This window comes from Ochotona curzoniae, unplaced genomic scaffold (assembly GCF_017591425.1).
Source record: "Ochotona curzoniae isolate NIBS_2020 unplaced genomic scaffold, NIBS_Ocur_1.0 contig_54, whole genome shotgun sequence".
In the NCBI taxonomy this organism is placed as follows: Eukaryota; Metazoa; Chordata; class Mammalia; order Lagomorpha; family Ochotonidae; genus Ochotona; species Ochotona curzoniae.
The window spans coordinates 110,265-132,944 of NW_024466464.1; the positions used below are offsets into that span (position 1 = coordinate 110,265).

General features: G+C 63.1%; 1 protein-coding gene across 1 annotated transcript; it reads right to left on the minus strand.

Moving 5' to 3' along the window:
• On the minus strand, positions 1-18,742 carry LOC121162748 (zinc finger protein 316-like). The gene is made up of 7 exons (XM_040989955.1): positions 17,055-18,742; positions 12,371-12,647; positions 9,716-9,907; positions 9,207-9,298; positions 8,844-9,075; positions 8,290-8,403; positions 1-3,125 (listed from the first exon to the last, which is right to left on the minus strand). The coding sequence occupies exons 1-7, from the start codon at positions 18,327-18,329 to the stop codon at positions 832-834; spliced, it is 4,476 nt and encodes a 1,491-aa protein (XP_040845889.1). The 5' UTR covers positions 18,330-18,742; the 3' UTR covers positions 1-831.
• Positions 18,743-22,680: the final 3,938 nt, after the last annotated feature.

Genomic DNA, 22,680 nt, shown 5'->3' on the forward strand with positions numbered 1-22,680 from the left:
CCACTACGCATCCGGGTAAAGTGAATCTAAACTTGAAAAGACTGCTTCTGGCTTCCCCTGTGCACAAACACAGGAGCAGAGCTAAAGGAACCTGCTGCTGACATGACAGGGAGTAAAATCCTTCAGCCAACACAGCTGCGGGGCACTGGGGGTGGCTCGGGTGTAGACACCCAGGGCTGGGCGCTCTGGGGTGGCTAAGCAGGTCATATCCAGCTGCCACAGCGGCTCAGACTTTTGCACTAATCAGGGCAGGGGTCCTAACCCCCTGGGGTGCCCCTGCAACTACCTGCACTGGCCACAAACCTGACATCTGGCTTTCTCTCCTCCCAGGCCTTTCACACCCCACGCAAAATAGGAACAGCATCCATGGCCAACAGCCACAGCAGCCCTCCCCTGCAGACAGCCCTGAACTCTCTGAACCTCCGCAACCCCAGCAGCTGGGCGCTCTCCCCCACTACCCCGCTGGCCTTGCACCCCGGCTTCCCTCCTCCCTCACACACGCATTCCTCATTGTCCCCACCGGCTGCCCACACCAACAATGGTTACAATAAATAGTGTTGCCTGCCATGGCCAACACTGTCAGTCAGTCTCCTTCCGGCATCCCAGCCTCACCACCTGTGTGCGCTGCCCCACCTCCCCATCCTTTGGCACAGGGTAGGAGGGATCCCCAAGGCCACGGGGCGGACGCAGGGTGCTGGGAACCGAGACAAGGCACCACACCCAGGACTGGAACCCTCACCCTCCCACGGCCGAACAAGCCAGGGCCTGGGACGCAGCGGCCTGTGCCTGAGGCGGCCCTGGTGGCCTGCACTTCCGTGGGCCACTGGCACCTCACAGGATGCTCTCCTCGTACGCGCTTGAGGGCCCCGCAAACGCAGACGGAGGCTCCGAGCCGAAGCTCGTGCCACCCGCAAACTCTAGCAGGGTACTGCCGTGTTCACCTAACCCAGTGCTAGCGGCGGTGACTGGAGGTGCCTTAGCAGGTGCCTCAGCCTTGGACGTGGGAGCTGCCGTCTGGCCAGGCGCACCAGCCGAGCCGCGGTGTGTCTTCATGTGGGTGAGCAGGTGCGAGCTCTGTGAAAACCGGCGGCCACAGTTGGCGCAGGCGTAGGGCCGCTCGCCGGTGTGCGTGCGCTGGTGCGTCACGAGCACCGAGCGCTGCGAGAAGCGCTTGCCGCACTCGGGGCACGGGAAGGGCCGTTCGCCCGTGTGGCCGCGCCGGTGCTTGGCCAGGTTGGAGCGCTGCGCGAAGCCGCGGCCGCAGTCGGCGCAGCGGAACGGCTTCTCGCCCGTGTGCGTGCGCCGGTGCCGCTTGAAGTCCGAGCTGTGGCCAAAGCCCTTGCCGCAGTCGGGGCAGCGGTGCGGCTTCTCCTCGGCGTGTGCCCACTGGTGCCGCGTTAGCGCCGCGCTCTGCCCGAAGCGGCGACCGCACTCCCCGCACGCATAGGGCCGCTCGCCGGTGTGTGCGCGCCCGTGGGCAGTGAGGTGCGCCCGCCGGCTGAAGCCCGCGCCGCACACACCGCACACAAAGGGCTTCTCGCCGGTATGGCCGCGCACGTGCGCTGCCAGGTGCGAGCCGCGGGCAAAGCGGGCACCACACTCGGGGCACGGGAAGGGCCGCTCGCCCGTGTGCGTGCGCCGGTGGCGCGCCAGGTGGGAGCCGTACACGAAGCTCTTGCCGCAGTCGGCACAGCGGTGAGGCCGCTCGCCCGCGTGGTAGCGCTGGTGCTTGGCCAGCGCCGCACGGCGCCCGAACGTCTTGCCGCAGTCCGAGCAGATCCACGGGCTCTCCTCCTCCGCCAGCGCGGCAGGTGCCGGCTCAGCCAGCAGCCCCCCGACGGCCGGCCCGAAGGCACGCAGGCCACCGCCAACACTCCCAGTCCCACCTCTGCTGCTGAAGGTGCTGCAGGCCAGCCCCGTGCCCTCCACCAGCGACAGCGGCCCTGCCAGGGGACGTCTGTCGCCTGGGACCCGCTCCCCAAAATTGGGGAGGCCAAGAATGGGGAAACCATCTGGGGGGAGCCAGGACTTGGGATGCCCCGGGAAGTGGAAGCCGAGCGGGTGCGAGGAAGGGCCTTGAACCTCGCCCAGGCCGTTGCCCAGGCCGGGGAATCGCCTGTCCTGCTCGGAGTCCTCCTTGCTTGCCGGGGTGGGCGTCTCCTCGGCCTCTGGCTCTCCCGACTCGCCAGCCTCAGGCTCCTCAGCTGCCTCAGGCACGGCTTCGGCTTCCTGGGAACCCACCCTGAGCGGTGCTTCCGAGTTCTCCCGCAGAGGGCCTTCCCCGCTGCCAGCGGCGGGCTCGGTGCAGCTGCCTCCACGCCGGTGGCGCTGGAAGTCGGCGCGCAGGCGGAAGGCCTGGCCACAGTCCGGGCAGCAGTGCGGCCGGTCGGCCGTGTGCACCGCCTGATGCCGCGCAAGCGCGGAGCTCTGGCTAAAACTGCGTCCACAGTGCGGGCACGGGTAGGGCCGTTCACCCGTGTGCGTGCGCTGGTGAGTGACCAGGTAGGAGCGGCGCCCGAAGCCCGCACCGCAGAAGGCGCAGCGGTAGGGCCGCTCACCGGTGTGGATGCGCCGGTGCGTGACGAGGTGCGACTTGTAGACAAAGCGCTTGCCGCAATCCGGGCACGGAAAGGGCTTCTCGCCAGTATGTGTGCGCTGGTGGATGGCCAAGTGGGAGCGGTACACGAAGCCCTTGCCGCACTCATCACAGCCGAAGGGCTTGACAGCGGCGTGGTAGCGCTGGTGCTTGGCCAGCCGCGAGCGGTGCGGGAACACTTTGCCGCACACTTCACATGTGGTCTCCGGCCGACCCGCCTGGGCAGCCACCGTGGCGGGGAACGCCCACGGCGCCAGCAGGTTTGCACCGGGTTCCCGCATGGCCAGGAAGCGCTTAGCTGCAGGCCCCTCAGGCAGGACCCCGAGGTCGCCAGGGTCGGGTCCCCACCTCTCCGGAGTCTGTGCTGGATCCGAGTCATCAGGCCCCCAAGTCCCAGGCACATCTCCCACACCATAGGCTGCAGACCACAGCCCTGGGGGCTCATTCTCCTCCTCGGCCACCTCTGCCAGGAAGTCCTCATCATCCTCGTCCTCATGGTCCTCCATGTCGTCCGTCCAGAACCAGGCCCCTGGAGACAGAGGAGGGCCCGGAGCCAGGTCAGAGGCAGCCCTAGCCAGCCACCTTACCCAGCCCTCCCCCAGCACCACACACAACACTGCCATGCACACACGTGGGGCTGCCCACACCTGCAGCCAGCCCTGACCAACAGGCACACCCACGGGATCCCGCTGGCCCCCTCGGACCCTGCTGAAAACCAGTGGGACTTGGAGTGGGGGGAGGCGGAGAGCGTGTCTGCAGGCTGGGGTGAGACCCAAGGCTGAGGCTCTAACGGGGCCCAGTGCCCAGAGAGAAGGATGGTGACAGGGCTGGCCTGGCTGGCCGGCCTCTTGGGCCAGCTTAGCGCAGGGCAGAGCAGGAGGGGGCCCTGGACGGACTTCCAGGCTCCTGGCCTCACCTGCACAAGCCCTGGCTGTTGGGTGAAAATGAAAAGATTTCTAACTCACTAGCTCCATCTTTGTCACTCTACATTAAAAAACAAAAACATGGGCCCGGCGCGGTGGCGCAAGTGGTTAAAGGTCCTCGCCTTGCACGCCCGGGATCCCATATGGGCGCCGGTTCTAGTCCTGGCAGCCCCGCTTCCCTTCCAGCTCCCTGCCTGTGGCCCGGGAAAGCAGTCTAGGACGGCCCAAGGCTTTGGGAACCTGCGCCCGCGTGGGAGACCCAGAAGAGGCTCCTGGCTTCGGATCGGCATAGTATCGGCCCGTTGCGCTCACTTGGGGAGTGAATCATTGGACGGAAGATCTTCCTCTCTGTCTCTCCTCTCTGTATATCCGCCTTTCCAATAAAAAAAATAATAATAAAAATAAATCTTTAAAAAAAAAAAAAACCAAATTTCTCTGCTTACAATCACTGGAGTTTCCTTCCTAGGCTGTTCCTGCCTCCCACACCCACCCTGGCACCATAAAGCGACACAGACTATCTGACACAGGCTGAGCTCGCTGTAAGTGCCACCGCGGCCGGGGCTTGGGAGCAGGCAGGCAGGGGAAGCAGCACAGCCTGGGTCCCCCTGGGCTGATGATCTCACTGAACCCTAAGGAGACCCCACAGCGGGGGAGATTCAGTGTGGAACCAGTGGGCGTCTCAGTGGGGTGCTCCTTAAGGCCTGGTCAGGGAGCCTCTGGTTTGGGGAGGCCACCCCCACCCCACCCAGTGACCAGTGTGGGGGACCTCACCAGTAGCTCTGGAGCCAGATTGGCCATCCGCCTAACAGATGCAGGGACAAGTATCAAACATGGCCAGGGTGGGGTGGGGGAGTTAAACCACCCAGGGCCCCAGAAGGCAGCAGAGATAAGACCGCAGGAGGGACCTGGGGGCCCGAGTGGACAGTGCCAGGCTCTGCTTGTTTGCCGCGGCCAAGGTGGCCCAGGGCCTGCGTCTCAGGCCTGAAGCCTCATAGCTGCATGCCAATACACACCCCGGGACGGAGGCCACAGACAATGTCAGAACATGGGTCCCTGCCTCCCACATGGGAGACCTGGATGGAGCTTCAGGCTCCTGGCTTCAGCCTGGCCCAGTCCTGGCTGTCATAGGAGTTTGGGGAGTGAACCAGTGGATATAAGCTCTGTCTCATTCCTTTCCAAAAAAATATAAATGTTAAAACAAAAGCCCCAGGACACCACAGGTCGTCTCCACGGAGGCCAACATGGGAGCACGGGCCAGGGCCTTCCCTCCACCCCACATCTTCCCCATGGGCTCCAGTGCCTCCATGCTTTCCAGGGAGACGTGCCCAGCCTGCTCCACTCGGTGAGCACTGTGTGGCCTGGGGCCCTCTGCCCTATCCTCTTCAGCTTGCTCAAGAGCCTATTCAACAGCCTGCCAGGGCCTGAATCCCACTTGCCCCACTTCTGACTGTGGGACCCTGGGCAGTGTCCCCATCTAACAGGAGGGTGTCTGGCACCTGCCAGTCCCACCAGGCGGGGGGGGGTATGGCACACCAAGATTAAGGCAGCCACAGCACACTGCTGAGTTACTGCTGTCATCCCAGTCAGGAGCCAGCCTGTGTGTGCCGTGTGTGTCTGCCATCTCCGAAGCCACCCCTGCAACCACAGTGCTTACCTACTGTGGGGCAGTCACAGATCCCCACACAGGACCTTACCTCCAGGCAGCTGGGCCCCACCCCCAACCGGAGACAGTGCCCATGTTGCTCAGGAGCGAGGTGTGAAGAGTGAAGGAGGGGCCCGGCGCGGTGGCGCAAGTGGTTAAGGTCCTCGCCTTGCACGCCCGGGATCCCATATGGGCGCCGGTTCTAATCCCGGCAGCCCCGCTTCCCTTCCAGCTCCCTGCTTGTGGCCTGGGAAGGCAGCCTAGGACGGCCCAAAGCTTTGGGAACCTGCACCCGCATGGGAGACCCGGAAGAGGCTCCTGGCTTCGGACCGGCATAGTATCGGCCCGTTGCGCTCACTTGGGGAGTGAAACATCGGATGGAAGATCTTCCTCTCTGTCTCTCCTCTCTGTATATCTGCCTTTCCAATGAAAAAATAATAAAAATAAATCTTTAAAAAAAAAAGAGTGAAGGAGGCAGGGTACCAGCAGTCTTGGAGCCATCTCGGCTCACTTGAGCCAGCAGCTACTGCAGAATGGCGGATCACTGGGGAAGGTAGGGGGCTAGGCCAGGTGCACAGAGACCTCTAGCTACAATAAGGAGTCCCCACGAAATGGGGCTGTGGGCAAGGCCCTTACGGGTACCCTGAAAGGGGCTCTGGTTCCTCAAGTGTGATGCGCAGGTATAACAGCAGTCACCAAGCACGAAGCAGGAACAAGGGCTCCCCACCCAGGTCCTCCATACCAGGCTCAGTGCCCCTTCTGTCACTCCCTCACAAGCCAGGCCAGGAGGACTTGCTGATGCCCAGGGTCCCCTCTGGGGCCCGGCACAGCACACGGCAGCCTCACAACCAGAGCTCACGGGCCATGTGTGGCAGGGAGGGTGGCAGGCCACGCAAGGAGCCTGTGTGCTGGGTAGCAGCTGTCCCCAGGCCACCTGGGCTAACTGTGGACCAGCAGGCCCTCCCCAACCCTGTCCCTGCCTCAGCTAGGCCGGCTCCACTGAGAGCAGGGGCTGAGGGGCAGCATGAGCCAGGTCCCCAGGACTGTACCCGCATTGCCAAACTCCAGCCCACTGTGCAGCCTGAGACACCGCTCTTGGCCCCAATGGCCTGGGGACCACAAGCCAGACGTAGCACCTGTTCCTTGGAAGCTCAAGCCTGCTGGAGACAGGGGTGGGAAACCAGGAAACCCTTGTACCACATGCACGGCTCTGGACGCCATGACTACCCTGTGTGACCGCTGGGCTCCTGAGGTCAAGCCAGACAACAGGTGACTCAAAGGAACCCCAAGCCCTGTGCCAGTGGCTGAGGAGCACCTGCACCCCAGCAGGGAGAGGCAGGCGGGAGCCAAGATCAGAGGGTGAGGCCGAGATGCGCTGGCGTCACATACAGCAAGTCTCCCAAGGGTGAGGGAGCTAGCAGCCTGGTGCCAGCCTGGGCTGGCAATGGGTGGCAGGAAGAGGGCTACTGCTCCAGACACAGGCTCCACTTCAGACACACTCTGACGTCAAGGACACAGCTGGGAAGATGAGAGCGGGGCTGGGTGGCATAGGACATAAGAGGCACCCGAAACCTTGGTCCTGCTGGGTGGGTCACTCCAAGAAAGAACCCAGACCCATCACCTGTTGAGGCAGGGAGACTGGGGTGGGCCACTGGGTGGGGGGCCCATCTCTCTCCTGCCTCAGGCTGCAGGCTGGCAGGAAATGCGGTTCCACCAGGGAAAGCCTGGCCAGGCAGCTGCTGGGCAGTCCCCAGCGAGCAGAAGCCCTGTAGTCAGCCAGGTAAGGGAGAAGGGGTGGGCAACAGCTGCGAGAGGTGAGCAGCCCCAGGGGAGCCTGATGCAGGTGGGGTCCCTGGCAGCATTCAGACAGTGCAGACGCACAAGTGCAGGGATGCCCTGTGGGACCCACTAACCAAGGAGCATGAGGCCAGACTCCAACCTGGAAACAAATTCCATCAGGACACACCTGTCCATCTCATGGGCCTCTGCTAGGGCACAGACCAAACAGCAAATGCCTACAATTCAGTCAAGGACACCCTTAAATCCCTGTCTAGCACACGGAGCCTCCACCTGCTCCTCTCCCACAGCCCAGGGGCAGGGAGCCAGGCCCCACCACAGCGGAAGGCCAGCAGAGGGCAGCAGCACCCAGCCGGCCCCTTGGGGAGCTCTCCAACCCCAGTGCGACACTGGGCACAGGTGTCACTGTGGAGGGAAGCAGCCCATCCAGACTGCAGCCTGCACGGTACATGGCAATGAGGCACAGTCCGATCATGCGCTGAGAGCCTGGCCAGCGAGGACCCATGCCACCCTCCCTCCCAGCCCTTCCACAAATGGGTCACACCTCCCACTCTGAGAAACACCTGCTGTGCCCCAACCTCACCCTGGAGGCAGCGTCAGCATGGCATGCCAGCCAGCGCTCTTGCCCTTGGGAGCCCACGGGAGGCTCCAAAGGGGTCTGTGTCCTGTGCAGGCCTGGGAAGAGCGAGCAAAGACCACAGCCCAGGCTGCAGCTTTGGGAGTCTCCAGCTTTGGGGCTAGCATCCTCAGGCAGTACCACTCCAGCCCAAGCCAGAGGCACCTGCAACGGGCAATGGCCTGATCTCCCTGCCAGAGCTGCCTCCACAGCCATTAGCCATTAGGCTGACATCCTCAGAGTGCAAATGGGGGACACAGAGTGGGGGCAGGGCTCCACTCACACTCTCCCTCCTCCAGGTGGGGCTCAGGGCTGAAAAGCAAAGCCCAAAGGCTCAGACAAGCTCATCCCCAAACCCCTTCTGTCCACATTGCTCCCCAAATCTCCTTCTCAACTTGTCTGCCCAGGTCAGAAGCTTGCGCACAGGCCTCCAGGAGGGCAGAGGAGGCAGAGACGCTGGAGGGCCAGCTCGGAGCATGCACCTGCTCCCTGCTACCCGCACGCCGACAACAGGGACAGGCCCTGCCCGCTGGTCTGAGGACCACCCAGCCATGCCCAGAGGGGCTACAAGGCAAAGGCTGGCCCAAGCACCAGGGGCCCTCCCATCACTCCGTGTGTGCTCCACACCCTGATGGCACAAGCGACCAGGCCCCAGGCCCCAGTGTGCCAGCAGATCTGAGAACTTGTGCTGGCAGAAACCCCAGCTCATACGCACCTGTGTAGACGCCAGTGACGATGTCGCCCTCCTCAGGCCGGGGACTATCAGGCACCCAGGGTTCCTCTCCTTGCTCCAGCCGGAAGATCAGGTCTGGCTTGGGGATGGGGTATCCTGCCCAGGAGAAGGACAGCAGCGGCTGCTGGAATGCCTCCACAGCTGCCCCAATACTGTCCCTAGCCACACTTATTCCACTGCTCCATCCCTCCCTGGGAGCCTGCCCTCACTCCTGCACCCCCTCCACCCATGCATTAGCACACGTGCGCGCACACACACACAGACCCTCACGTACCTCTCCACTAAAAGCACACTCACACCTCCCCTGCCTCTGCACCCTGGGGGCCTCTGGAGATCAGAGCTGGGCTGGCAGTCCCATGGATGCGTCCAGCCCATGAGCTTAGATGGACTAGGTGGCACCCGGGGCACCCTTTGCTCCACCCAGAAGCTGGGGGACTGCTGGGTTCTCCTGGTAGCGGGCTGGCTCCAGCACCCACCCTCTGCAAGACCCTGGAGCTGCAGACGCGTCCCGCCTCGCACATGCCATGCCCCCTTACCCAGGGACACCAGGATCCCATAGTTCTCCTGCATGACCTCCCGGTAGAGGTCCTGCTGCGCGGCATCCAGCCTCTCCCACTCCTCCAGGGAGAAGTACACGGCTATGTCCTCAAAGGTCACCAGCCCCTGGAAACACAGAGCTCCGATGCTGCCCGCAGCTGGCCCGGGGGCTGGGTAGCCACTATGTACAGCCCAGCAGGGTGGGCAGTAGCTGGGGAAGGCCCAGGAGAGCTAAGCCTGACCTCGGGCCTGGGCTGGACAGTCAGCTGCTTCCTGCAGCGTGGTCAGGGGATTCCGGTGACCCCCCAGGCCTCCCCAACAGCAGCTGCCTTGGCCCTGTGGAATGACACTGCCCAGCTCACCTGAGACTCAGCTGCCAAGAACTCCTCCTCTTCCTCCTCGTCCTCCAGCTCCCCATGCCGGTGAGCAGCTGGCAGCTGGGAACCCTGCAAGGCTAAGGAGAAAGATGTGTCAGGGACAGCTGCCCACTAGCAGCTGGTTGGGGAGCAGGGCAGGTTGTCCCCGCATCTCAGCATCTGGGCCCTGGTATCCATTAGCACCCAGCCTGGCTGGCCAGTGAGCAGGACCAGGACTCTGGGGTATTCCACATCTTAGCACATGGACCGTGGTGCCCCAACCTTGTCAGCCAGCGAGCACAGCCAGGGCTCTGACCTGCCCCTGCATCTCTGGACCCTGGTGCCCATTAGTAGCCGGCTTGTCCCCAAAGCTCTCCCTGGCCTGACACACCCCAGCCGGTTCCCTAACTTCCTCTCCCAAGGATCGGGCTGCTTCCTCTTACCTGCTCCCTGGAGAATTGGGACCCTGGCCCTGCCACCATGACCGAGGCATGCGTGGGTCCCCATGGCAGCACTCTGCTCCTCCATGCCATCACCGTCCTCCTCCTCCTCTTCTTCGGCCTCCACCTCGTCTGCCTTCTGTTCCTCCTCTTTGTCATCCTCCTCCTGGTCAGGATGGCATTCTGCCCCATCCTCTGCCCTGGGCAGCAGGGCACCTGGGGCGTCTGGGGTTGCCCGAAGGGTCGCCATCCTCCCGGAGAGCGAGCCTGCGCTCGGCCTGAAACATAAGTGGGGGAACATGGGACAGGGTGCTGAAGGTAGCTGAGGGTGGTGGCTCCACCAGGATGGCAGGGAGGGTGAGGGCTCCTCTCGGGGTGGGGGGCCACTCCAAGAGTCCCTCATGCATGCCTCATGCAAGCCCGGAGCAGCTGCTGTTCTAGGTGGGAGCAGGCCGGGGGAACCCGTGTCGTCTTCGAGTCTGATAGTTCACGTTTTGCAGCAAGGGGTTGGCAGAGCCCAGCTGAGCCGGGGGGACAAAGCAGCTCATCGGGTGCTCCACTCACATGGACCGATGGGCACTGTGCCGGGGCCTCTTCAGGTCAAAGTTGAGGCCGGTGTTTGGCAGACAGTGGGTTGGCCTCCTTGTTGGCAAATGAGCGAGAGCAGGCTTTTCCCTGGGGATCGCAGGGAGAGCTGGGGAGGGGCTCCTAGAAGCCAAGTTCACCACACAGGGGACTCTTCTTTACTTCTGCTGACCAGACACCCCTAAGGTCTGCAGGGCCTCAGTCCCAGAGGCTCCATGGGGACTGGGCTGCCCAGCACAGGAAGTGAACCCAAGTGGAACAGACCCCTGCCATCCCACAGCCCTGGACTGGGAGGTCTGAATGCGTTTCTCTGGCTCCTTTTGGGGTACAGCTATGAATCTGGGTCCATTCCCCAGCACCGAACCTCGTCAGTGGCCCAGACCCAAACAAGCCCCATTTCCATTGTGTCCCTCCAGCAGCACCTACACCCCCGAGGTCATGGACCTGCCCCACCTCTGGCCGCAGCTTGCCCAACTCTGGTGGAGTCTCCAGGCAGCCCCCAGCCCCGGCCCTGCTGAGTACACACAGAGGCTGCTGCAGGTGCAGCAGGACGGGCTTCCTCGCTGGCACCCAGGGCTGTACACTACTCCAAGCTCAGCCCAATTTGGAAGGGGCTGCCGCTGGCCCCTGCCACCCAGGACAGCAACCTCAGAGCCCAGAGTAGCCGGAGCTGCCACACAAGAAGACATGAGGGTTGGAGGAGGCTTTGGGGCAACCACGGCCCAGGCACACCCCCAGCCAGCATCCTTCCCCTTCTTCAGCAACAGGTGCAGAAGCAGCCCCGACCCCGCCCCATGCAGGCATGCCTCTAGGCACGCAGAACTGCATCTCAGACCTCACTGGGCTGTTTTCCTTTTCCTGAGCTCGGCCCCAGAAGCAACAGGCAAACACCTGTTAAAGAAGTGACTCTAGGACTTGCAGTGGACGGTCCAGGAGCTGGGTGAAGGGAGGGGGTCCTTCAAACTAGAGGTCACCCCAGAGTCTCTACCCCCACAGATCAATAAAGGTCAGCCCCGCACACGTGCCCAGGGCAAGGGGTCACAAAAGGCTGCAAACAGAAGAGCCAAGGGCAGGTCATGCCTGCAGCTTGGGCCAGAGGGAGCTGTCGGCCTATCAAGGCCCATGCAACCCCCTCCTCAGCGCAGCCTGTCAGCAGCGGCTCCCCCCGCCCCCAACACTCCTTAAGCCCCTGGGTTCTCACCCCAAGCAAGCCACAGGGGGTCAAGTATGCGCCCCATCAACACCTGCAGGAGCACCCCTATCCCCACGCCCCAGGACAGGATGCTCAAGGAGCTGCTCAAAACACACCCCGATCCTGAAGTGCAGAAGGATACACCCGCACCTAATCTCCCTCCTTCCCTGGGGGTGGGAGGCCCAGGAAGTCCCCCATCCTTGAACAGCCTCATGGAGCTGGCCACCACCCCAACCACTCCTGGGTCTATGCCTGGAGCAGGTGCAGGTACCAGATTTCCTAAAACCGCCCTGGCCAGCTCCCCAGGCTTGCAGATACCTGTAGAATCAAGTGCCAAGGATGCTCGGCCCAGACAAGAGCTGCGGGACCAGAGAACCCTCCTACTTCCAGCTGCAACCCCTCCCTCCCCAAGCACCTGCTCAGTACAACAGCCCAGCAAAAGGCCACCCTGCCCTCTCCAACACACACACACCCCAAGGCCACAAGGCAGGCGCTGGGGGCACCAGGTCCTCAGCCCTGCCTCCCACCTCCCTCTGGGAAGTGTGTGCATGGAGAGGCGCTCCAGCTCCCGCAAGGAGCCCTGAAGTGACAGCCTCTCCTGGATAGGTGTGTCCTGGGGGCAGCGCGGTCCAGTGTCCGCCCCTGGAGCAGGAGGCGGCGGCGGCGGACACTCCCGAGGCGTCGCGCGTGGCCTCCCCGGCCCGCCCACTCCTCGCGGTGCAAGGGACTCCCAGCCCGCCTTGAGCGCGCAGACCCGGGAAGCGGGGAGGCTGGGACGTGGTCCACGGGGTGCGGGCGTTCGTGCCTCCCCAAAGCCCAGCCCGCGCGCCCCTCCGGTCCCGCCGGGCCCCCCAACCCTGCAGCGCGCGCTGCGGCCTCCCGCGCCCAGCGTCCAGGGGACAGCCCGAGTCCGCCTTGCACCTGCCCTTCCCGCGCCATCGCGCGCCACTCACCGAGCGAGCCGGGCCTGGCCGGGCCGGGGCCTGCGGGCCGCCGAGGGCCCCCCACGCTACACAAAGTGACGGCCCCCGAGCTGCGCTGCTGCGGCGGCGGCGGCGGCGCGTGGGCACCGGAAGTGCCGCCCTCCGGCCCCGCCCCGCGCCCGCCCGCAGGGGCACTTCCGGTCACGCGGAGGCCGCAGGAGCTTCCAGCAGGGCCGTCCGGCTCTCCTGGATCCCACTCCTGAGACCCTCCCCGGCCCGGATTCCGCTCGCCCACGTCCAGGAGAGCCTGCGGAGCGGCAGGGCCCGCATCGGCCCCCGGAATGGTGGAGGGACATGGAGGGGCCTGTGGGAGCGTCCAGCCGGCGTGTGTAGCCAGGCCCCCTCCTGGCTGGGTGAGGGGAGCTACCGATCCATCGCAGGTGGGCTAGATCTCCCCCAACACACACAAAGTCGCCCGAAGTCGCCAGCACGCAGGGTTGCGTGTGCACACGACGGGGATGCGGAGTGTGCTGCGGGACGGACAGACTGGGGGGCACAAGGATGGGGGGGCGTCAGCCAGGACTGCAGGAAAGGTCGGAGGGTCCTAGCGTCGAACCACGAACGGGAAGGTCCCCGCAGCCCGCGCAGAGAAGCGGAAGCTATGGGAGCCGCGGCCACCTGTTGGCCTCCATCCCCGGGGCGTGTGTGCACACTCCTGGCACCTGCAGCAGCCTGGAAGGTTGTGCATGCCCTGGGGCTCCTCCCCAGCTCCCACCCTGCCTGGACCATTTTTTCCTCGTCCCTGGGGAGGGCCAGTGAACTGTGCGGGGAAGATGGAGGCTGCCTGTGGGGACTGGGTGCTCAGCCAGCGTGCCCGAGGTGGCAGCTGATGGGGGGGCATCAGGACTGGGGGACAGGATGTTGGGGGGACTGCGCAGGGGGAGGGGCATCAACAGGAATTGCAGAAAGACCTGTACACCCAGGAACAGCCCCCAGGGCCAGACAAGCAAGCTCAGGTCTGGGCTGGCCCTGATGGTTGCAGCCATCTGGGGGGTGAGCCAGAAAATGGAAACTCTGTTTTTCTCTATCATTCTGCCTTGCAAATAAAAAATCAATCTAAAAAAAAGAGAGAGAAAAACCACTGTGTACCAGTTATAATGCAACATTATAAAAAAATATATTTTTAAAGGGGCTCCACACGGGCTGCCAGGTGGAGAGGGGCAGGTGGGGTGGGGCTGAGCCTGCTTTAAGAACTGGAAATAGGGATTCTCTCTCCCCTGTCCCCCTCTGCCCAGCCCAGCTGGGACTTTGGGCCGCCCTGCCCATGCTGGCACTGTCCAGTTCCCACAGGAGCCCTGTTCCAGTCAGCTCAGCCAGAACCTACACCTTCCTCCATATCTGCTCAAACCCTGTCTGCTCCAGCCGCCTACAACCCTGTTGGATCTGCTTAGCCTGAACCCCACCCCAACTCCCTGCTTAGCATTCCCTAGGAAACAAGCACCCCAAGCGCCTACTTGCGTAGGGATGCCTGTCCGTGCCGCGTGCAGAAGCCAGTGCAGTGTGCGCCGCGGTCTCCTTGTGCTATGTTATAATAGGTGCTGTTTGTCTAGCCTCTGGTTTTCTGTAAGTGGGGGCTCCACCGCCTTCTGTCCCCGCCGACGGAGGGAGGGAGGGCGAGGACATGGGTCTGCACCCTTCCCGACTAATGGGGCTTGGTGCCACGCCCTGGCAGGACAGCACCGGAGGAGCGCAGAAGGACCTAGAGGAGGAAAAGGGCTAATTGAGTTCTGAGAACTGAGTGGGGAAGAGCGCTGCTGGCCGAGAGACCGTCCCTGGTGGGCTGCTTTCCACAACGCCAAAGCTGGTTTGATTTGTCCAGCCCTAGCTGTTCTGGCCATTTAGGGAGTGAACCAGCACGTGGAAGATTCTCTCTATTGCTTTCTCTTTTTCTTTCTCTCTGTCACACACAGAGAAGAAGGATTCTCCACCGAGGTTACAAAGTCTTCATTTCAACAACATAAAAGCCTGGAACGACACAAAGCCTTGTCTTGGAAACTCCCAGCAAAGGAAGGAGAAGGTGCTAGGTGGCTCCTGTCAGCGGACATGTCCCCAGTGCCTCCAGAGAGCCCAGCCTGGAGGTACAGATCCCTTCCCCCAGTCCAGAGCAAAGCCCCAGCGCTCCCATTCTACAGGCGAGAAAATGGGTGGCATGCCAGCCACTGGCTGGGACAGCAGTCACCAAGCCCTCCTGGGCACCCTCAGAACATCACAGCTGACGCGGAGCGGGAGAAAGGCCCCACGCAAGGTGCTGAGCTGAGCTTACCCTGGGACAGCCTCCGTCTCGGCAGAGTTCTAGACTTGGCCAGCAAGCCTGTTGGACACAAAGCCCCGGGGTCAGGCCTCTCTCAGTCAGTTCCAAGCTCCAGCTTCCTTGCTTCTGATCCTCTCTGTGCGAATGTTCCTGGGAGGTGGCAGGTGGTGGCTCAAGGGTCCAAACCCCTTCCAGCCATGCAGGAGGCCAGGTGCTTGGCTCCTGGCTTCAGCCTGGCACCTGGTCTGGTTGGAACAAGTTGGAGCAGCAAGCTACGGCCATTTAGGGAGTAAGCCAGAAAATGAACATCTGTGTGTTCCAAATAAATAAATCTGAATTTTTTTTAAAGATTTATTTTTATTATTTTTTATTGGAAAGGCGGATATACAGAGAGGAGAGACAGAGAGGAAGATCTTTCGTCCGATGATTCACTCCCCAAGTGAGCACAACGGCCGATACTATGCCGATCCAAAGCCAGGAGCCTCTTCTGGGTCTTCCACGCGGGCGCAGGGTCCCAAAGCTTTGGGCCATCCTCGACTGCTTTCCCGGGCCACAGGTAGGGAGCTGGAAGGGAAGCGGGGCTGCCGGGACTATAACCGGCGCCCATATGGGATCCCGGGTGTGCAAGGTGAGGACCTTAACCACTGCGCCACTGCGCTGGGCCCAATAAATCTGAATTTTAAAAAAAATTCTCATAGGAGGTCAGCCAGCCCCCCTTGACAGCATCAGGTGCTGAGGTCACATGGCCTGTCCCACTGGGAGCCCTCTAGATCCTGGTACAGCAACCTCCTGCTGCAGCAAGCTCCCCGCCCCACCGGGCATCCTCAGCTAGGTCTCCCAGAAGCCGGCCTTGGAAGTGAAGCCGGCCAGGAGCTTAGGGAGAACAAGGACAGGAGAGGGAGCAGGGTTAGACACCCTGCTTTGAGGTTTCCTGACCTAGGCTGAGGGCACGCCACACCTCCCCACACCCATTCTCCCGGTATGCGGACACATGCTCTCTGGGTGTCCAGCCTCTGCAGGGTTTAGAGGGGCTGCTGTAAAGGCTGAGAGGCCCCACATGTGCCCCCCAGTACAGGCAGAGCAACAACCTGCACCCCACCCTATGACACACCCCCAAGCTGTCACAAGCACGGAGTATCAGTCCCTGCAGGACCAGACCCCGGGCTGCATGGAGGTCAGGAGTGGCTTCTGCTCGGGTCCAGGGCCCACTGGTGAAAGGGCCGAGGGACCCATGGCTGTCCAGGGAGTGGGATGGTCATGCCTTCCTCGGGGGACCGAGCTCTGCGGGGACCCAGAGACCAGCAAGAGGCAGCACACACGGCGTTTCTCCATTTTTTTATTTGTCCTCTGGATTTCATTTTCCAGCACGTGGCGTGTAAAGTGCGATGGGCTGTGTCGGGAAGATGGACAGGCGGGGCGGGGGAGGGAGAGGAGTATGGCGGGACCCTGCGGACCCTTGTGGGAACAGGGCCAAGCAGAAGGTGCTAGTGGGAGGCCTCTCCCAGGGAGCAACCCTCTGCACCTGCCTGTGCGAACGCGATGAAGCTGATGAGACTGAGTGCCTCGCCTAGCCTCCACGGAGGGTCTGGCCCGGTAGTGCCCACCCCAGCCATGGCCAGAACTGCCTTGCCCCTGGGTCTGTGTCCACCTTGGATGGTGTCCCAGGAGCATAGAACTGGTTCTTTCCACGGCAGGTCCGAGCTGGGACCCCTCTTCTTTGTGCTGAGCATCCCCAGGATGCCTTCTGCTTTACCACTGATTGTCCAGGGGGCTCTGCAGGTGGGCATGGAAACTTTGGGTTCCCACTGCCACACGCCTGGAAGGTCTCACCTTCCAGCCAGAGCAGACCCCCACCCCGGGTGAGGGGCAGGGGAGATTGCACCTGAGCCCAAGGCCCTTGACGCAAGCATGCTGTGCGCAGCCTGCTGGGGGTCTCGTCCTGGGGAGAATTTTATTTCCCAGGAGAACAGAGGAAAGTTTGGGGGGGGGGTCACTCAGAGCCTTGCTCTGAGCACGAAGTGCACCCTCCTTCCTCTGTCCTTTTTGGAATCAACTAGCTGAGGCCAAGTCTTTTCCCCTCCAAAGTGTAACGGGGTCTCCTTGTAAGTTTTCACTTGGGGTGGGGAGGGGGTGTGTTGCTGTTGTCTGCGGTGGCCAGGGCCACCGATGGCCGCTTGGAGAGAGTTTCCATCAGGCGCTCTGGCTGACCCCTCCCCAGGACCAGTGCCCAGTGGCCATTAGTCCCCTCTTTCTTCTGGTGGGTGGTTTCAAGCGCTGGCTGCGGACTTTGTAGGGATGTAGCGGAGGAGTGGAGTAGGGAGCAGCGGCTGGCGCGTGCCCGGGTTGTGGGGACGGTGTCTGGAGAGACGGCTCCTCCTCCACCACAAACTGGGCTCAGGATGCCTTGTGGCAGGACTGCGTGCTCCCCAGTGGCTGCGAGCGTGCTGGGCCAGCAGGGGCGGAAGGCCGGGAGCTGCACAGCAGGCCGAGGCCCCGCGAGCGGCCGGCACCGTGCAGCTGACGCTCATGGCGGCGGATCTGCACCTTGTGGCGGAAGCGCTCGCCGCAGTCCTCGCACACATAGGGCCGCTCGCCCGAGTGCGTGCGCCGGTGGCGCAGCAAGTTGGAGGAGACGCTGAAGCGCTTGCCGCAGTCGCCGCAGGCGTAGGGCCGCTCCCCGGTGTGCGTGCGCTGGTGCTGCACAAGCGCTGAGCTCTCGCTGAAGCGCTTGCTGCAGTAGGAGCAGGCGTAGGGCTTCTCGCCCGTGTGGATGCGCTGGTGTGTCACCAGGTTGGAATGCTGCGAGAAGCCCTTGCCGCATTCCCCGCAGCGGTGCGGCCGCTCACCCGTGTGCGTGGCCTGGTGCCGCACCAGGTCTGTGCTGCGGCTGAAGCCTTTGCCGCATTCCCCGCAGATGGTCGGCCTGTCTCGGGCCCGGCGCCGCCGCCGCTGCCGCGCTGGCGTCAAAGCGGCACTTCCTGCAGGGCCCGGGATGGGCACCACCGTGGACGTGGGCACAGCGGGCAGCACCATGAGCTCCTGCAGCACCAAGTACCCCGGGGGCGCCACCACGACGGTGGCTGGAGCCCCGGGGCCAGGCGGCCCAGCGCCACCCGCAGCTGCTGGCAGCAGCTCCAGCTGCAGCTCGGGCTGCACGGGGGTCAGCTCCAGCTGCAGCTCCTGCGGCTGGGCACCCAGCTCCACAGGGGCCAGCTCCAGCTGCACCTCCTGCTGCGCCAGTTGCTGCTGCTGCTCCAGCCTCTGCTGCTGCTCCAGGTGCCGCTCCAGCTGCTGCAGCTGCTCCTGCAGTTTGAGCTGCAGCTGCCGCTCCTCCCGCTGCCGCTCCAGCTCCTGCTCCTGTTCCGCCGACAGGTCCACGGGCAGGAGCTCCAGCTCTACCTCCCCCTCCTCGTCCTCCGGCTCCAGTGCAGGAGGCTGCGGCTGCTGTGGTCCAGGCTGGGTCTCCCCCAGGCGCTCACTGGCCCCAGCTGGCCGCTGGGAGCTGCTGTGCCCCTCGCTCCCTCCGCTGCCACCTATAATGCAAATGGCAGGAAGCCAAGGCACAAGGCTCCACAGGCAAGGAAACTGGCACAGAGTAAACTGCCCAGGGAAGGGAGTCATCCCCCTGGGAGCACTGCGCCCTCCCCAGCCTCCCTTTGAAGGCAGGCCTCCCTCCATGCCAGCACCCGGACGGTGTGGCAGCCACAAACTGGCCAGTGCAGCCAGCACACAGCCCCAGGCTGACCTGGAACCTCTGTTAAGAGTCACACTTTTCACCTGTGAAAGCCACCTTCTCTGTGAATAGCAAGAACTTGTGTAAGTTTGCCAGAAGCAGTATTAGGTAGGAATCACCCAGGTGTCCCAGAGCCATGAGGGCATGGGTGAGCGGGCAGGTCTGGTGCTACCCCATGGGACAGCTGGAGGCCACCAGCCAACGACTTCTCCAGGGAGTCTTGGGAGAGCCCCCACCTCCCCTGCAGGTTGGGAGCTGGCCTGCAAAGGGAAATGTAGATTGGAAACTACAAGAATATGACCGGCTTGATGTGCAATAGCCTGGAGGCGGGGGGGACACAGTGTGCCAGGCCCCTGCCACTCAGCCATGGCCAGGGCTGACCCTGGGACTCTGTTCCTCCTTTGGGCACTTCAGTTCCTCTTCCATGACAGGAGGGAAACCCCTGGCAGACACCAAGTGAGGAGGCCAGAGGTTAAAGGCAGAGGCAGGGGGTGAGTCGGGCCTGACATCCGTCCCTCCTACGCCAAGGCTGCATCCCCCCGCTGTTTGCAAGGACATCCTACTTCTCCCAAGGAGGGGTTCTCCCCGCCAGGCCGGATACCAGCAACGTGTCCTCCCTGCGCGCCCTGATCTCCGTCTCACTTTCTGGCCCCTTTTCCTGGGCCAACCAACAGATATCTGTATCCATCTCATTTTCTTTGAGGAAAAAAACAATTCCTAATAACCACAGCAACAGGCAGAAGACTCAGCAAGTGCCCATCCCCCACTCCTCATTCAGACTCCCCGCCTCGGGCGGGCAGGTGGTCATCATAAGAGCCTGCCCACCCCCTACCTGCAGCAGGCGTGCCCCACCTCGTCCCACCCCTCCCACAGGAGCACCGGGGACATATGGCGCCGTGGAGTCTCCCCATTTCCAACATGAAACTTGGCCGTAATGCCACCCCAACTTCCTGGAGTCGCAACTGCAGTGTTTTTTTAACAAATGACTTCTAACAAGTGTGTTGCGACTGAGTTGGCAGCCAGAGCCAGTTAAACGGATGGCAGGGACCACCTGTCAGAGACATTGGCTGGCAAGACCTCAGCCAGACACAGAGCCGCCCTGGAGCATCCCAGCGCAGACCTGCCCATGTGCCACGAGGCTCATGCCGGTGGGGCTGCCCCCTTTCTCCTTGGGGCCCTCCCCGCGCGAGGGGGAGCCTCACCTGAGAGGGCGTCAGGCCCGGGACAGCCATCCTGCACACAGTGTAACTCCAGAATGAAGGTCTCAGTGGCGGCTCCCGGCCCCAGCTCCATCCTGGCCGCCAGCCCAGGATCTTGCGGAGCTGGCTGTGATAAGAGGAAGGGAGGAGGTGCTCAGAGGGGCCCCTGGCCAGGGACCCCTCAGAGGCCTCCACCCCTCTGGGGAGGCAGTGCAGTGCATACTACAGCTGACGAAACTAAGGTCAGGGTAGTCTGGCCTGGGCAGGGGGGATTGGCGGGGAATCCTGCCCAGATCTGTCTCTTCACGGGGCATCTTGTAAGCCTGAGGCCAAGGGGCACCACAGGGACTCTGGAAATACGGGAGGGGCTGCGGTCACAGAAGGGACACTTGGGGGGTGGCCCTCGGGTGGATTGCACAGCTTCTATGGGCTGCAGGGGTGGTCGGGGCTTGCCCAGCATTTTGAGGCCACCTGTGGCATATGCCACCTGAAGCGGCAGTTGTCTAAGGCACCATTATGTGCCATGGCACTGCTGAGGGCTGGGCATATGCCCTGGCGCCCCTCGCTGAGTCCACCCTGGTCAGTCCTCCTGCCTCCCGGTGCACCTGGGCTCTCGGAGTCCAGCCCAAACCCTCCTGAGAGAGGCGCCGTGCTCCAGGGCCTCACCTGGTACCGCATCTCCAGCTCGCAGGGCAGCGTCTGCGCCAGGGGAGGTGTGGTCCGCAGGGGCCCAGCGGCGCAGGCCAGGCAGGCCAGGCGCTTAACGTGCTGCGTCTGGAGGCGCCTCCATCCACAAGAGCCGCGGAGGCGCGGTGCCACCCGGGGCCCCTGCTGCGCGCTCCTCCGTGCCGCTTGCGCTGTCAGCGCTGCCGAGCTCGCCCTGCGCCGAGGGGAGTTCCAGAGCCCAAGTTAGCGTAGACTCCCTGGAGGCCCGGAGACTCAGCGCGCACCCGGCCGGACCATGGCGCGCAGCTGGGCCCGGGCCGTCTCCCATAGGGGAGCAGCTGGGAACCCGGGGCCGAAGGCAAGGGTGGGCGGCGCGAGGTGCGGGCTGCTACAGGTGCCCGCAGCCCGCGCAGACGGCCAGGCCGGGGCGCGGGGCGGGCGCCGCGGCCGGGCCGGGCCGGGGGCGCGGAGCTGGCACAGGAAGTCCCCCCGGCATCCGCATCCTGTCCCCCGCCCCTGCGCCCGCCGCGCCCCCGCGCCCCGGCCCCCGCCGCCGCCGCTGCCGCCGCCGCGGTCTTTGCCGCCGCCGCTCTAGGCCGCCGCCAGCTCGGTTGGCTTAACCCTTCCCGGGCCGGCCGCACACCCGGGCGCAGACGCTGGACTAGCAGCTCTGCGCGTGTCCAAGACCGGCTTCAGCGCAGCACGCGGTGCCGTATCCCCGGTGCGCGCGCCCTGGCTGGCGTCTGTGGCTCGGGGCGCACCGGACTGGGGCTCCCAGACGCGCCCATCCATCCCGCCTCCCCTTCCCCGGAGGGCAAGCCAGGAGGACCGGGTACGACCTGGTTAATGAAGATCCTCCTGGATCCAGCTGTGTTCTCCAGGGCAGGCGCCTCCCGGGTGGGCGAACTGTGATCGTAGGACCAGCCTTGGTGTGCTGGGTTTGTCCCTCTCCTGGCCTCTGACGCCTTCCTCTGGTCTCAAGGTCCCGGGTCACGCCCCCTCCCCCAAGGGTTGAGTCCTGCCCACGCGAGGGGTTCCTCCAGGAAGACCCTGCCTAAGCATCTCCCAAGGAGGACAGAGGGCAGCATATGGCTCAACTCTGAGAACAGGTGCAGTATCCAGAACCCAACAATGAAGGCAGAATTGTCCGGAGGCTGCGCACCACCTGCTGCCCGGTGTCTGGAGGCAGGTCACTCGGCAGCCTGCAGGCCAGGAGGGTCAGATGTGAACAGGTGAGGGGGTGGGTGCCCCTTTCCAGGATCGCCCCTGATTCCCCGGGAGGGGAGGGGGGAAGGAAGGGAGGAAGAGCTGCCTCTGCCTCCCCACATCCTCATTGCTGAAAACTGGCCCTCCGCTGGCTTCCTTCCAGCAGCATTTACACATCCTGCCAGGTCTCCCGCCTTCAGCCTGTGCAATCTTGTTTTATCAACTCCTTCTCGTCCCTGTCCAGCCCAGAGTTCAGGACATCACCATTGCGTCATGCTGAGTGAGACCCAGTAAAAACTCAGTACAGGGGGCTGGGGTGAGCCCTCTTCTGTGCAGATGGACTCCCGTGGGCTGAGAACCAAGGAGCCCCACCCAGCCCACACCGTCCCTGGCCCCTGGCCTCATGCAGGGACCGCAGGTGGTAGGTCCTGACTGGAACCATTTTCTTCCCTAGGTTGTGATTGGGGATGACCAGACCAGTTACAGCATGGGAACCCCTGACTGCGGGGCCCTAGGTCAGGGGCATGGGTGGGACTTGCAGCTGGTGGCTGAAGTGGGCGCAGTGTACATTACCCAACTCCAGTCTGGGTGATCACCATCTGATGTCAGAGTCCCTTAACCCCTGTTGGCGTCTGCACACCACTCTGATGAAACTAGCATGTACCGCGGAGAAATGGGCTTTTTATTCTTTTGTTTTATTTTTTTTCTGAATGAGTTCATCGCTTTTTCTTCTGCCACTGGCTTTGATTCCTTCACGGAACAGCTTTGTGTGTCTTCCACCTCTACTGACTCTAGGAACAGCTGTCAGCCCAACCTCCCGCCCAGTCCAACAGCTCAGCAACTTGTTCTCTTCTTGTTTCATTTTGCTTCCTGGAGGCTTCCCTTCTGGCACCTGCTTTGTCTGGAGCTGAACTGGACAGTGGCTGCCAGCTGGGGCTACCTCCTGCCACTGTGTTCCGGGACACTTTCCCTCTGCATTCTTGGGCATCGCTGTGACTCTTCATGATGGTGAACAGGGTCCTCTAGGGCTCAGCGGGTATTCCAGGTGCCCGCTGGTATGAGTGAGATCAGGGCTAAACGACTTGTGTGGCAGCTGGAGAAAGTGGCCAAGGTGGCTGTGGGCAGCTGTGTAGGAAGTGGTAGCCCTTGTCTCTGTTGTGCTGGAGTGTGTGTGTAGTTTCCTTCTGGGAAGAGAGCGGCTGGCAAGAGCCAGCCAGGGTGGGGA